Here is a 15,384-nt window from a genome sequence, read left to right as displayed (position 1 = left end):
AAAGAGCGAAGTAGAAAGCTGCATTATACAGAGTCAAACCATTGGTCCACCTAGCTCAGTACTGTTCACACTGACTGGCAGCAGTTCTCCAGGGTTTCAAATAAAAGGTATTTCCCAGCCCTACCTGGAGATGCCAGTGGTGGAGCTTGGTGCCTTCTGCAGACTAAATAGGGGCTCCACTGCTGAGCTATGTATCTTCCCCTAAAAATAAAACAAGATTCTAGTCCTCATGGTTATGAGTTAAGGGCTGACTTAATAGGGACATAGGAATATGCCTAACACTGAATCACACTGTTGGTCTATCCAGCTCAGTACCATCTGCACGGAGTGGCAACATCTCTGCAGGATTTCATACCAGGCCTTTCCGAGCCCTACCAGGAGATGCTGCCAGGCATCAGACCTGAGACTTCTTTGCATGCCAAGTGTGTGTTTCAGTACTGAGCTGTGCAGCCCATAGGCCTGCGCTCACGTGCCTTTGGGAACGCCTCCTCCTCAGAGTCGCTGTGGTCTGTTTCCCCGCCCTCCCTGCAGGTGACGAGGCAGATGCAGGAGCACGAGCAAGACTCGGAGCTCCGGGAGCAGATGTCCGGCTACAAGCGGATGCGGCGGCAGCACCAGAAGCAGCTGATGGCCCTGGAGAACAAGCTGAAGGCCGAGATGGATGAGCACCGCCTGCGGCTGGACAAGGACCTGGAGACCCAGCGCAACAACTTTGCGGCGGAGATGGAGAAGCTCATCAAGAAGCACCAGGCGGCAATGGAGAAGGAGGTAGGGGGCAGCTGCTTCCGCACAGCTTCTCCGGTAAGGCTTGGGCGACACAGACCAGCCATAAGACAAAGCCTAACGTGGCCTTTGCTCATCCTGGCGCCCTCCAAATGTTTTTGTTTGTTTGTTTTATGTCATAAAGTTTATACACCCAAGAAAATACAGATTGCTGATCATTTTACTACTGTAAGACTTTCAAAAAGTTTAAATAACAATAGACTAAAAGCAGGTGAAAACTCACATCAACTTTCTAAACATCTGGGTAGGAATGTTTTTCGTAGGCGCTGATAAGGGGACAGTGAAGGTGCCTGCCTGATATCAGTAGGCAAGGAGTTCTAAAGTGTGGGTGAGGCCACACTAAAAGATTCGAGTTCCTACAAATGCAGAACGGGTATTACATGGCACCTGTACTATAATAATAATAATAATTTATTATTTATACCCCGCCCATCTGGCCGGGTCTCCCCAGCCACTCTGGGCGGCCTCCAACAAATACCAAAATACAATACAGAGTCACAAATTAAAAACTTCCCTAAACAGGGCTGCCTTTAGGTGTTTTCTGAATGTCAGGTAGTTGTTTATTCCCTTGACTTCTGATGGGAGGGCGTTCCACAGGGCGGGCGCCACTACCGAGAAGGCCCTCTGCCTGGTTCCCTGTAGTTTTGCTTCTCGCAGTGAGGGAACCGCCAGAAGGCCCTCGGCGCTGGATCTCAGTGTCCGGGCTGAATGATGGGGGTGGAGACGCTCCTTCAGGTATACAGGACCGAGGCCGTTTAGGGCTTTAAAGGTCAACACCAACACTTTGAATTGTGCTCGGAAACGTACTGGGAGCCAATGCAGATCTCTCAGGACCGGTGTTATGTGGTCCCGGCAGCCACTCCCAGTCACCAGTCTAGCTGCCGCATTCTGGATTAATTGCAGTTTCCGGGTCACCTTCAAAGGTAGCCCCACGTAGAGCGCATTGCAGTAGTCCAAGTGGGAGATAACCAGAGCATGCACCACTCTGACAAGACAGTCTGCGGGCAGGTAGGGTCTCAGCCTGCGTACCAGATGGAGCTGGTAGACAGCCGCCCTGGACACAGAATTAACCTGCGCTTCCATGGACAGCTGTGAGTCCAAAATGACTCCCAGGCTGCGCACCTGGTCCTTCAGGGGCACAGTTACCCCATTCAGGACCAGGGAGTCCCCCCCACCCGCCCGCCTCCTGTCCCCCAAAAACAGTACTTCTGTCTTGTCAGGATTCAACCTCAATCTGTTAGCCGCCATCCATCCTCCAACAGCCTCCAGGCACTCACACAGGACCTTCACCGCCTCCACTGGTTCTGATTTAAAAGAGAGGTAGAGCTGGGTGTCATCTGCATATTGATGAACACCCAACCCAAACCCCCTGATGATCTCTCCCAGCGGCTTCATATAGATATTAAAAAGCATGGGGGAGAGGACAGAACCCTGAGGCACCCCACAAGTGAGTGGGTACCATTATATGGGGTAAGGCAATCTCGTAGGTGAACTGGTCCCAAGTTGTTAAGGGCTTTCTATACTAATAGCAGCACCTTGAACTTGGCCCAGGAGCCAAAGGGCTGGTGGGAGTTTTCCAAAACAGCTGGAGGGCCCCTGGCTGGCAGAGGTCGGCTTAATGCATTCTCTGCTCGTGTCCAGAGTGTCTGTGTGTGAATAGGCAGGACTGTGTTACTGTTTCTGCATTTCAAGCCTATCTGACGACGCAGACACTGTTGCCCTTGGTTGCCCCCTAAGCCGCTCACCACTCTCTCCTGGGCCTTTTCTCCTGGGTAGGCGAAAATCATGGCCAATGAAGAGAAGAAGTTTCAGCAGCACATTCAAGCCCAGCAGAAGAAAGAGCTGAACAGCTTCCTGGAATCCCAGAAAAGAGAGTATAAACTGCGCAAGGAGCAGCTCAAAGAGGTAAAGCTCATCTCTTAGAAAGCGGTGGCGGGTGGGGGGGGGGACTGATGGCAGCAAAAAAGCATCTAATCACTGGTCTGATTGGCAGTTAGAAAAAGTTTGCCTTTTTGTACAATTAAGACCATTATTCAAGACGCTTGTGATCACTAGCACTTTTACTTAGCAGGGCCTTTTGAAATAGTGGTGGCAGTTGTTGATTTATTTATTAGCTGCCCTTCACCTTAAGGTCCCAGGGCAGGTTACACCATTAAAAACAACTTAACAACCATAAAAATAAGGTGGGTCCTAAAAACATGCACCTCAACTGTCAAAAGCCAGGGTGGAAAAGGGTGCTTGTCCTGTTTTATAGAGGTTTGACTCTTGCATTGTCCTAAAATCCAATTTTTTAAAATCCCTCTTTTCTGGGACAATGTCACCACTGGCATTCCTATAATATTGTACCTGGTCTAGCTCAGCCACTCATGCAGAAATTGGCCTATTACAGGCTGTGCCTGTGGAATGGAAGGCTGTCCTCCAGCAATGATTCTTCTGTTCCCATAGATGTTTTTATCCTGGGTGTACAATACCTGTCCACGATGGCAGGGAACCCTCCGTTGGCAGAATGTCCCCTTCTTGCTGCTTCGCTGTTCTGTTGAACCGCGTGTGCCCTCATCTCTGCACTCTTTGCAATACCAAAGGATGCAGATAGAGAGGAGCCTTCTCTCCTTCTCCCCTCCTCCCATCTTCCTACAAGCCAAGCTAACTCATTTCATTTGTATGCCGCTTTTCCACAAACAGAGCAGTTTATGACAAAACAGGAATGCATTTCGAAACAAAAACAATGTCATAATAATATAGCAAAACAACACAATAGCAAATATAATAGCATACAAAAAACAAACATTCAGTACTACAAATATAACAAGATTCCTTAAGCAACACCCACCAACCAATAGCAAAAACAAGGAAGCTTTACAGTTTCACCTTGGTCCTAGAAACAGCCCCTCCCATGATGTTGCTCACAGTCCTCCTGCAGCAGATGATTCATATGGGGCTTCCAAGGGCAGCCGGTGGGGCAGCAGGCATCTCCCCTCCCATGATGTTGCATTGAGCCCTGCCCCCTGTGACGGGAGACCTCCTGCTCTTGTTTCTTCCAGGAGCTGAATGAGAACCAGAGCACTCCCAAGAAGGAGAAGCAGGAGTGGCTGTCCAAGCAGAAGGAGAACATCCAGCACTTCCAGGCGGAGGAGGAGGCCAACCTGCTCCGGCGGCAGCGGCAGTACTTGGAGCTGGAGTGCCGCCGCTTCAAACGGCGGATGCTGCTGGGGCGCCACAACCTGGAGCAGGACCTTGTCCGGGAGGTGCGTAGGAGGGTGCCGGGAAGGGAAGGGGGGCTCATGACCCGTCTAGTCCAGCATCCTTTTCTCACAGTGGCCAAACAGGTACCCAAAGGGTAACCAGCAAAGAAGACGCAAGCACAAGAGTGCTCTCCCATCCTGTGGTTCAGAAGCATTGCTGCCTCTGCGTAACCACCATGGCTAGTAGCCATCCGTAGCCCTCTCCTCCTCCTCCATGAATTTGTCTAATTCTCTTTTAAAGCCACCCAAGTTGGTGGCCATCACTGCCTCCTGCAGGACTGAGTTCCACAGTTTAGCTGTGCACTGTGTGAAGAAGGACTTTAAATTTCCTGAGTCCTCCATCTTTATACACTGCTTGTTTGTAAAAATACAAAACTGGTTTACTAAAATACAAAAGTGGTTTACTAAACAGATAACAATAGCATTATCATAATCAGCAAAAATATTTTTTTTTGGAAAATTTGTTATACTAAAAACAGATTAAACCATGCAGCAGCGTTCTAGATATCTGGATAGGCTTGTCTAAATAAGAATGTTTTTAGAAGTCGCCAAAAAGAATGCAGTGAAGGCACCTGCCTGATATCAGCAGTCAGGGAGTTCCAAAGTGTGGGTACTGCCACACTAAAATATCAAGTTCTTACATATGCAGATAGGGTGTTGCACCTGTAACAGTGCTGGATCTGCTGATTGAAGGAGTCAAGAGAGCACATATGGGGTAAGGTGATCCCGAAGGTTTGACTTGACCTCTCTCCAAAGCGTTCAGGGATCTGTACAGCAATAATCAAAACAACCAGCCCAACGGCAGATCAGGGTTGGAGGAAAACTGCAAAAGGATAGGTAGACTTAAGAATGCAAGCAATGGCCATTACAGATTGAGCAGCGAGATTGATGGTTGAGTAAAGCAGCCATGTTTTAGGATGGGCAGAAGCAGGCCACATTTCAGAAGTGCTCCCTCAGTTCACAAGTCATAATTGTTCAGATTGTTCATAGCCAACAGCCATTGATGCAGTGTGAAATGAGAAAAAATGGCATGAGGTACTTTAAAAACAAGATGAAGAACAATAGATAGGAGTGGTGGTTTGTAGCTCACATACCTCCCCCCCCCAAAAAAAAGGGTGATTGGGCATTCATGGGAGTTGAGTCTGTTGGCAGCTCTTAGCTGTGGCAGTATAATGGAATAACCATGTGCAGAGGCCATCTATCTCTGGCTGCGAGGGGACAGCTGTCCCCTTCCTGCTCTCCCCTAGCAGCACCCTTTGCCTTGGGCTCTCTGACCCAGCCAGGAAAATGCTTGCCTGGTCCTGATGTCCCCTCTCCTCGCTTCCCCCAAATGACTCCCCTTCTCCTTGCATCTCAGGAGCTGAACAAGCGCCAGACACAGAAGGACCTGGAGCATGCCATGCTGCTGCGCCAGCACGAGTCCATGCAGGAGCTGGAGTTCCGGCACCTCAACACCATCCAGAAGATGCGCTGCGAGCTCATCCGGCTCCAGCACCAGACAGAGCTCACCAACCAGCTGGAGTATAACAAGCGGCGGGAGAGGGAGCTGCGACGCAAGCATGTCATGGAGGTGCGGCAGCAGCCCAAGAGCCTCAAGGTGAGCTGGTTTAGGGGGTGGAGGCGGGCAGCCCTCTTTCCATGGGCCCCATTGTGTGTTGCAGCGAGGCACTGCCCAGGACTTGTGGCATTTGGCCCATATTGAGCCCCTGGGAAGACATGTTTGTTTCCTCAAGCATTTAGTCTGCAGGCTGAAGAGCTGTTCCAGCAGCCCCTTATTTGCTGCCTTTTGGTGTCATCTCTCCCTGCCTCTTGGGCTTGGAAACCTCTGGGGCTGTGTGATCCCAGGCTGCCTTCTGGGGCTCATGTCCTTTGCACAGGAAGCTGCCTTACAGTGAGCCCAGCTCATTGGTCCATCTATCTCAGTACATTGTGTACAGTGGCTTTCCAAGGTTTCAGGCAAGGAATCTTCCCTAGCCTAGCCTGAAGATGCTGTCAAGGAGTGAAGCTGATGCTCTACCACTGGGCTTTAGCCCTTCCCCCAGCTCCCCCTTTGCCGGCTGAGGCAGAACCCGAAACTTGCCCATGGCGCTTTGCCCACCCCAGAAGATAGATGAGTGAGGAAGCCTCAAGCCAATGGTTCAGCCAGGAGTGCCAAGGGAAGGAAGAGTTGCATTGCCCACCTGTAGGAGGTCCATGGCTCCGGCCGTCTTGCTGACTTTGCTGACCATGAACAGGAAACTGGGTGAGGCACATGGGCCCTGCATCTCTCCCTCTGGCTTGGGCAACTGACCAGAGGCGGCTCTCTGCACCTTGGCGACCCAGATCCTGTGCCAAGGAAAGCCCAGCTTGGTGACCTGTATAAATTATGCAAGTTGAGCGCATTTTCAAATTTCCTCCTATTTACATAATCCTGTCTTATCTAGATGGTGTCGGGCAGGGAGGAGGGCAGGCAGCTCTCTGCAGGGCTCTGTTGCCTGCCTTCCCCTTTGGCCTTTGGAAAACTGACCCAGCTTCCTCTCTTGTCTCCCAAGCCCTGAAAAATATATGTGCTGCTACCAACAGGGTGACAGGCTCTTCAGGCCAGAAACTACTGTGTGGCAGCTGAGGGCTGGCAGGCTGGGCCTCCCTTTCATGGTGTCCTGTGTGACCACTGTCAAATGTTTTAAGTGGGCCATAGCTCAGCGGCAGAGCGCCTACTTTGTATGCAGAAGGTTTCAGGTTCAGTCGCTGACCGTGTCTGCAGGTGTGGTTGGGAGAAAGCACCCCCTGCCGGGGATCCTCGAGGGCTTCTGCCAGTCAGTGTCGACAGTACTGAGTCAGATGGACCCAGTGGCCTGACTCGGAATTAAACTGCTCATCATGTTTCTGTGTGCATCACTTTTATGTTCTGTTCCATATCTCCCCCTCTCATCTACGGTGGGGCTGCAGTAAGGTCTAAACTACCCTTAACTGGCTCAATATACTGTGTGAGTGCATAAGGCAGCAGTTCCCTGCTTCTCCAGGGAAGTCTGGCATTGCTTTCCCAGTAAAGCAGTGTCTGAGTTTGGGTTTGTCCTCAGAGCCTGTTTCAGGTGGGGCACTTCTCAGCGCATGCTCAGCGTTCTTGTCCCAGGGTGTGGAAAAGCCACCAGCAGGCCTTTCCTGGAGGGGATTGTGCCATTGGTGGTGCTTTTGTGGCTTCCAGGCTGGAGATGGCTGTGCAGATCGAAGCCCATTAGAAACCCTTAAATGTGGCAGGCCTGTCCTCTTAAGTAGGTTGCCGCAGAACCTTTGTTCTCCTCCTCTCCAGTCTAAAGAGCTCCAGATCAAGAAGCAGTTCCAGGATACGTGCAAAATCCAGACCCGGCAGTACAAGGCCCTGCGGAACCACCTGCTGGAGACCACCCCCAAGAGTGAGCACAAGGCTGTCTTGAAGAGGCTCAAGGAGGAGCAGACTCGAAAGCTGGCCATCCTCGCAGAGCAGTACGACCACAGCATCAACGAGATGCTCTCCACACAGGCTGTGAGTTCCCCCATGGCGTCCTTTCCTTCCTGCCAGCGGGGGGGGGCCTGTTCAGTCCCGTAACTGACATAGAATCATGAAATAGTAGAGTAGGAAGGGACCCTGAGGAGCATCTAGTCCAACTCCCTGCATGCAGGAATATGCAGTTGTCCCTTGTGGGGATCGAACCTGCAACCTTGGCGTGATCAGCACCTCATGTATCCAACTGAGGTATCCAGGCTGACCAGACATGGTGTTGGTGTTGGAGGAGCATTGCTGAGCCTTGGCTACAGCCAGGGGCTGCCTCTGTGGGTTCCCTGGGAAATATTTTATTTATTTAAGCTATTTATAGACCGCTTAATTGCAGAATTAAGCCATTCTTCTTTGTAAGCCATTTTGAGGGTTTTTCTCTTCCTTTTTACAATGAAGCAGTGTATAGATTTTATGAAATAGTAACATTCATTCATTTAAGTGGATTGCATAAAAATTAAGAAGCAGAAGGTCATCAAGGTCAATTAACATTCGTCCTAAATATGGAGTACTTCCTTACAGTATCTGCTGAAACAGAAAAGTTTTTGTCAGGTACCTGAAGTTTCACTGGGGAGGGGAGGGGAGGGGACAACTGTCTAACCTCAGCTGGGAGGGAGTTCCATAGAATCCAGCCCATAATAATGAATGCACACCTTCTGGTGGATAGAAGCCTTACATCTGAGTCATGAAGAACTGCTAACAGACTCCCCTGAAGATCTCTGTGACCAGGCAGTGAGAGAAGGAATTCTATCCTTATACTAATGTATCCTGGACCTAAGTTGTTCATGGCCTTGTACATTAATGCGGGAATCTTGAAGCTGGCCTGGGAACACACGGGCAGTCATTGCAGGCTTTTGAACACCAGAATGAGGAGCCCTTTCCACCTCCCTCTTCCCTTCTTAGCAAGCCTCACAACCAGCTTCCCTCTCCCTCCGTGAGCCCTCATCCACAGCTCAGTTTGTTTTTGTCTTGCAGCTGCGATTGGACGAGGCGCAGGAAGCAGAGTGCCAGGTCTTGAAGATGCAGCTGCAGCAGGAACTGGAGCTGCTCAACGCCTATCAGAGCAAGATCAAGATGCAGGCAGAGGCTCAGCACGACCGGGAGCTGCACGAGCTGGAGCAGCGGGTGTCCCTGCGCAGGGCCCTCCTTGAGCAGAAGGTATGAGGGCAGGCAGCCTGGACGTTGGCACCTTAAATTAGGACAAGGGCACATACACACTGAATTCTTCAGAATTCTGTCATTTTGCTTGACATGCGGAAGAAGCCATCTTGGGGTCTAGTTCACATGTAACACTAAACTGTGGGACAGCTTGTGGTTAACTCATGGTTTGTTAAGCAGGCCATGGCGTTGTGCTGTGTTTGAACCAGGCAATAGACAGCAGATCTGTGGGGTACAAGGAAGTGGCCAAGGTCACCCCAGTCTTGTGGCCCAGCTAAGTTGGTGATGGTGATAATAGTAAAAATAATATTTATTTCCCACCTTTTCTCAAAGGAGCTCACAACCATTGAGGTAGGTTAGGCCGAGAGATAGTGACCAGCCCCCCAGGTCTGTCCGCATTTGAACCCTGGTCTCTCCCATGTCCTAGTGCAGGACTCAAACCTCTACCCCTCCACGGCATCCTGCACTTCACCTGCCGCACCAAAGGCATGATAATACTGTTAGAAAAAGAGCCGTTGTAGAAATGGCAATGTCCCTACGCCCACAGTGTCGTTGGTGACCCAGTGGCCCCACGGCAGTCGCTGTCACTGACAACACCCGTACATGACGCGTGCTGTTAATGTCTGGACGGGAGGTGGGATTTAATCTCCATGCCTCCGTCTCCACCCCTTTTCTCCCTTCACCCACCTGTCATTAACAACGGTGTCGTAGCTAAAGTGGCTGAAGTTACGGTGCTGCAAACGTTACTCCGCTGCCGTATCTTGGAGTTTAAGGTCAGCATAGAGAATTTGGTGGCAGTGCAACTTGAGGTTAGGTTTCAGCTTTACGCTGTTCCAATCGTTCTCCCTGTGCAGAGTTACTAGCCTGTTTTGTGTGTTTGTGAGTGAGTGGTGGATGCATTGCAGGAGGCAAGTGGTGGAAAGAAAGATTACGGATCCTCTCCGGGTACCCCACTTGCCCACTCTTGGAAGCAGCCCTCCACCTCTCTTCAGTTTTTGTGCAGAAGTCGTTTTCTTTTAGTGCAAGTACAGGGAAGCTTTTGGCTCTGCAGATGTTGTTGAACCACAGCTCTCACCAGCCCCAGGAAGCACGGCCAAAGGGCCAGACAGGGCTGATGGCAGCTGCAGTCCAACAACATCTGCAGGGCCAGAGGTTCCCCCACCCCCTGTTTTATGGAACCAGGCAGCCTCTCCTGCCACCTGCTGGCCCCCTCCAGTGTAGCTATAGGTGTGTGTCTCTGTAAACTCAGTCCAGTTCTTGTGGGTGTGAATGAAATTCCTGAAAATCGTGATACAGTCAGAGACAGAATGCATTATAATGAAAACCAGCTGCCTTTCTGCATATAAAAGGAGCTCTGTGGTTCCCTTTCATTACAGAGACTGAAATTAGGCATGTCTCTGGAGAAACTGTCCCTCTCAGGGTCCAGAGACAACTCCACTTTTTGGAAAGAGTCCTGTTTGGATTATGAGTGTGGCTGTCCTGTGACTTGACTCTTGACTTCACAACTTTTGACACTTCTAACTCAAGCAGCTTCAGGGTGAAGTGGTGATTTATTTGTTCACTGAGGTGCATGCTGGTGCTTACCTTTTATTTTATATTATTTCATTTATATCCCACCTTTTCCCCCAAGGAGCTCAAGGTGTGGCCTACATGATTCTCCTCCTCCTCCTCCTCTTCTTCCTTTAATCCCCACCACAACCCTGCAAGGTAGGTTAGGCTGAGAAGTAATCACTGGCCCAAGATCACCTAGTGAGCTAAATGACTGGGCAGAGAGATGTGCATCATTTTCCGATGCAGTCAAGGCCTTTTGGTCATGTCTGTATAGAATCACAGAAGAGTTGGAAGGGACCACAAGGATGATCCAGTCCAACCCCCTGCAATGCAGAGGAATGCCGCTTGCCCCCCACCCCCCGCCAACAAGACTCTGCACCCCCAGAAATGTGAGGGCTCTTAGTTGTTCCTCCACAGTCAGTCACCCCCAAGACAGCCCTGGGGAGTGAGCAGAGGTCTTCACGCAGGACACCCTATTTTGTCTGGATTGTGTGGATGTTGGGCAGAAAACCTAGGCTGGCAGCTGGTGAGCTATCTCCTCATGGCTTGTTTTGTGGCTTAACCTAAACCCTGTTCGCCAGGCGGCAAGTTCTGATTGCCCAACCTCTTTGCCTATTGTGGGGTGGAAGCAGCCACATCCTAATCCATTGCCGGAGTCTGTTAATAACTAACGTGTGCCATGATTGATGAGGGCAGGTGAAGTGCCAGTTCTTGCAGGCCGAGGCCAACAGGTCGCAGTGTTTGTTAGGATTGCGGTTTGTGGTGCTGGGGAACGGGAGCACCTGTTTTGCATCAGCACCGCTTTCTTCGCCGCCTTCTAAAGATCGCTGCGGGGCACCTGCTCAGTATTTGCTGTTCTGATCTAACCCTGCCCCCCCCATCTTCCCCCACCCCCACCCAATTCTGTCCTGCCCAGATCGAGGAGGAGATGCTGGCCTTGCAGAACGAGCGCACGGAGCGGATCCGAAGCCTGCTGGAGCGCCAGGCCCGGGAGATTGAGGCGTTCGACTCGGAGAGCATGCGGCTGGGCTTCAGCAACATGGTCCTCTCGAACCTCTCCCCAGAGGCGTTCAGCCACAGCTACCCGGGAGCTTCCAGCTGGTCCCACAACCCTTCCGGGGGCGCAGGGCCCCACTGGGGTCACCCCATGGGTGGTCCGCCGCAGGCGTGGGGCCACCCAATGCAGGGCGGCCCCCAGCCATGGGGTCACCCCTCTGGGCCCATGCAGGGGGTCCCCCGGGGGAGCTCACTGGGGGTCCGCAACAGCCCCCAGGCTCTGAGGCGGACGTCCTCCGGGGGACGGACGGAGCCAGGCATGAGCAGGAGCACGAGCGTCACGTCACAAATATCCAATGGGTCACACATGTCTTATACATAATAGCTTCGAGAGGTCTGTCCCTGAGGGTGGCAAGTCCACTGGAGCTGTCTGCCAACAGAAGCTGCCAAGGGGCAACCCCACCCCCCTCGCCGGGAGCCCAGACCGGGGCAGCACGGACTCCGGGTGCCGACTGGCGAGCGTGTTCATTTCAGGCAGCATTTAATGTTTTGGGTTTACTAATTGGGATGTCATAGTATTTGGCTGCAGAGTCTCTCTTAGCTTCTTTAAGAAAAAGGAAAGATTATTTTAAAGAAAGCGGTTTGGAGTTCGGGAGAGAGGTGCAGCTTTTTCAGTGGCGGCAAGGGGTCGGGGGGGGGCCATTCTCTCCTAACAGAGCAAAGGAAGGAAGGGTCTCCCCTAGCCCAAGCTCCTGGTGAATTAGGCACCTTGGGAGGGCAAACCCCGTGGGTTCTTGGCTCACTCTCTCTGTATTTAAGTGCCCCTCCCCTCTCCCTGCTTCATTGGGGGCTGGTCTCTTGCTACGAAGAGACTCGGGGGGGGAAGGTGTGCCACTAAAGAGAGGAGGTCCAGGAGGGCGAGGGGAACCGCGCCTGCTGATAGAAGCTGGGGGGGGGAGGGGAGAAAGGGGGCAAACAGACAGCTCTGGACACCCCACCCCACCCCCCCGCTGGCGCATGCTGTCTCCCCGTTGCACTAAGGTGAAGCCGCTCGTTTGGAGCACACCTGATCGCTTGGACAGAACTGCACTAGTCAAATGCACCTGCTAGAAACCTGTTTGCAGTTCAGCCCAACAGGCTGTGTCGTGTGTGTGTGTGTGTGTGTGTGTGTGTGTGTGGTTGTGGTTGCTGGAGGGGGAAGAGGCAAGGCCAGGGAGGGTCTGCTCTTTTCTAGCTTAATACTGTGACATCTCACGTTAGTCAAGCATCAGAACAATTCGCGAGGCGCCCGGGATCGCACCCCCCTCCCCTGCCTGCCTGCCTGCTCTGCTCTTCAGAAACTTCTATATATAAAAAAAGACTTTCAGCCAGCCAGTCCAAAATTCCAGAGGTATTGTGATTGATGCCATAAGTTTTAGACATGCCATTTAGGGCAGGCAAGGAGATCTCTCTCCTTTCTGACACTACACATTTTATTTTATTTTTTGCCAGGTTTTTTTTTGGGGGGGGGGGCTAACCTTGGGCTTGCCACAGTTTTTTCCTCGTTTACATGTAAAGCTGTAGCCAACGTGTTTCCGAGTGTGTTTTAGTTGCCATTGGGGGGGGGGGGGTTCCCGCCTCTCTTTCCCTGCTGCTGACCAGCCTGTTAAGCTGCCTCCATTGATGTTTTACGCTACATGCGACCCGTCCTTCGCATGAGTTCTTGGGAGGTGAGGGACCCCCCCCCCCTTGCACCGTTTTTTAAAGCCATTTGCGACTGCTTTTGGTCACCTTTTGCCCAGAGGCTCTGCTTCCAAGGAGCCATTGTACATGCTCACACACACACACACATAGATTTCTGGGGCTGGCGGCTGGAGAACAAGGTTTTTGGGAGAGCTAGACACACTGCTCTCCTTTTGCGCTCAGGATCTTTGGGACCTCAGTTGCCAAGGCAGCAAAAGAGGTACTGTGACTCGCGTCAACCCAGGGGCTTGGCCTGAGGTTACGAGAAAAGGAAAAGAAAGAGATTCTCCTCACTACAGGAGCTGCTTCCCTCGGCTGTTCTTTGTAAAAAAAAAAAAAAATTATTCCCTTGCACATTTAAGCAAATGAAACACTAGCTAACTAACTCTAGAATTTTTTATTTTGCCTTTTAACACATCTTATAGGGCTCAGAATTGCAAGGTTTCTTCCGAATGTGTTTGGTGTCCAACGTGACATCTTTGTATAGAAAAATACTCTAATGTTTTTCACACTGCAGCTCAGTTCTTTTTTTTATCAGTGTGACTTCTTTTTTTAAAAAAAATCTTAGCTAAATTAAAAAACAACCACTCCAGATCCTTGACCTCTCTCTCTCTCTCTCACACTCTCTCTCTCTCTCTCTCTCTCTCTCTCTCTCCCCCCCCCCCCCAGATCTTTGGTTGATCCTAGCACTGGGAACAAGCAGGAGGCCACTAAGCCAAGTCATCCCCTTCCGGGGGGGGGGTGAATGGGTGGGGAGAATCTTGACTTGGGCATCATTGTCCTCCACCCAGCATATTAGTAACTCTTGAAAGGGTCACAATGGGCCAACCCCTTTTTGCCTGTGTGTTCTGTGTATCTCGCGTGAAAAAGATCTCAGTAGTGCTCGGATCCTTCCTAGCGAAACTTAACTTCACAGAGAGGACAACTCTCATGCCTCTTCTCTTTCCAGCTGACATGACATTTGAACTAGTTAACTTATTTTTTAAAGGGGGAGGGGAGAGAGAGAAGAACATTGTCATTTAACTCCAAAAGGCCCTTCCACCCTGGACTTCCTGGAATGGGTCTCCATTTCCAGGCAGTACCACATCAGTAACATGGTGCTAATATTGAATGTTTTTCTCTGGGTGGGGGCAAAGAGGGGAACGCCTCTTGTTCCCAAGCATGTCCACAATCGCACAGATCAAGGAGCAATGATATGAGCCAGCCTTGGCCAAGCTGGGACCCTCTGCCTGCTTCGGACTACGACTCCCGTCAGCTGATGGGAGTTGTAGTCCGAAGCCGCTGGAGAGCCCCAATTTGGTGGGGGCTGAATTATGAGCAGTACTTGAGAACCCCTCCCTGTCGCTTCATTCATGCATTTTTTGCTTGCATTGATGATGAAATTTTGGGCAGGCTCAACATTGGGAGGGGGTGGGAGTGTTCTTTACTAAAATCATCTTGTTTGTGTGATGCTAAACAAGACCTGACTGCTGCCTCCTTCACCCCCTCCCCTTCCATGCTGCCCCTTTTTCAATATTAGCGCTTAAAAAGAGAGAGAGAGAGAGAGAGAGAGAGAATTGTGGTCTTGTAACCAGGTCGTTTTTCTCTTCCTGCCCCTCCCCACCCCCCAATGTATATCTCATCATGTGCCAGACCCTGGACTTATTCAAGGAATTAATATTTTAATTAAAATAGTTTGCAAAAACTGCATCAGATCCATTGGTCTAAATGTTTTGTGTGTGTGCATATTGGCAGGTGTGTGTGTGTGCTGAGAGGGCCTGAGCAAGCCAGAAATCCCCACTGAAGGAAGCCAATTGCATTTTAATTCCATCCGGATGCAGGTTCTATTTCCTGTTTTCTGTGATGGGTCAATAAGAAAGCCAGATTTTAAATTTGTGCTTTTTTTTCCTGAGGTGCACCTGCTCTCTGAAATGATTCGCAAACCGGATAGACGTTTTGAGAATCCCTCAACCTTCCAGCCATGTTCTTCAGCCTTGGGTCCCCAGATGATCAGGGATGATGGGAGTTGTAGTCCAACAACTTCAGGGGACCCAACTTTGAAGAGTGCTGTGTGGTCTTGCATCCCTCCCCTCTCCCCCCCCCAAAAAAGCTTGTTAGCACCGTTCATTCATTTCATATTTATCCCTAGAAGCTGCCTTCTGGCGTTCCCCTCCCTCCCATTTATTTATTTTCAGCTGAAGAATCGGTGGCCCTCTAAGTTTTTATGCACTACAGCTCTCTCTCGCCACGGTCCCCATCCATTAGCCCTGCTGGCTGATGAGTAGCATCTGAAAGGGACAACAGGCTCCCCACCCCTGACTTGTGGAGGAGGAGCATCTCTTCGTCTTTTTCCTGGTGGCCTGTCCTGACATCAGCAGTGGAATCTGCAAAGCAGCCTTTCGGCCACCTGGCACCCTTCAAGAGCTTTGCCTGGGGCTGGTG

General features: G+C 50.9%; 1 protein-coding gene across 2 annotated transcripts in view; it reads left to right on the top strand.

Annotated features, from left to right (window-relative positions):
- Positions 1-13,517, top strand: part of TAOK1 (TAO kinase 1) — a 32,183-nt gene extending 18,666 nt beyond the window's left edge. The window contains exons 13-19 of one of the 2 annotated variants that reach the window (XM_033172673.1): positions 532-768; positions 2,560-2,688; positions 3,825-4,028; positions 5,383-5,622; positions 7,315-7,527; positions 8,512-8,694; positions 11,162-13,517. In XM_033172673.1, coding sequence (XP_033028564.1) covers positions 532-768; positions 2,560-2,688; positions 3,825-4,028; positions 5,383-5,622; positions 7,315-7,527; positions 8,512-8,694; positions 11,162-11,623 — 1,668 coding nt within the window. In that variant the 3' untranslated portion in view covers positions 11,624-13,517. Of the gene's footprint in view, positions 1-531; positions 802-2,559; positions 2,689-3,824; positions 4,029-5,382; positions 5,623-7,314; positions 7,528-8,511; positions 8,695-11,161 lie in introns of both variants that reach the window. The other variant, XM_033172672.1, reaches the window with a different exon arrangement.
- The last annotated feature ends 1,867 nt before the right edge of the window (positions 13,518-15,384 follow it).

This window comes from Lacerta agilis, chromosome 15, assembly GCF_009819535.1.
Source record: "Lacerta agilis isolate rLacAgi1 chromosome 15, rLacAgi1.pri, whole genome shotgun sequence".
In the NCBI taxonomy this organism is placed as follows: domain Eukaryota; kingdom Metazoa; phylum Chordata; class Lepidosauria; order Squamata; family Lacertidae; genus Lacerta; species Lacerta agilis.
The sequence above is the reverse complement of the archived record's forward strand: the minus strand, read 5'-3'. Positions and strand labels throughout refer to the sequence as shown.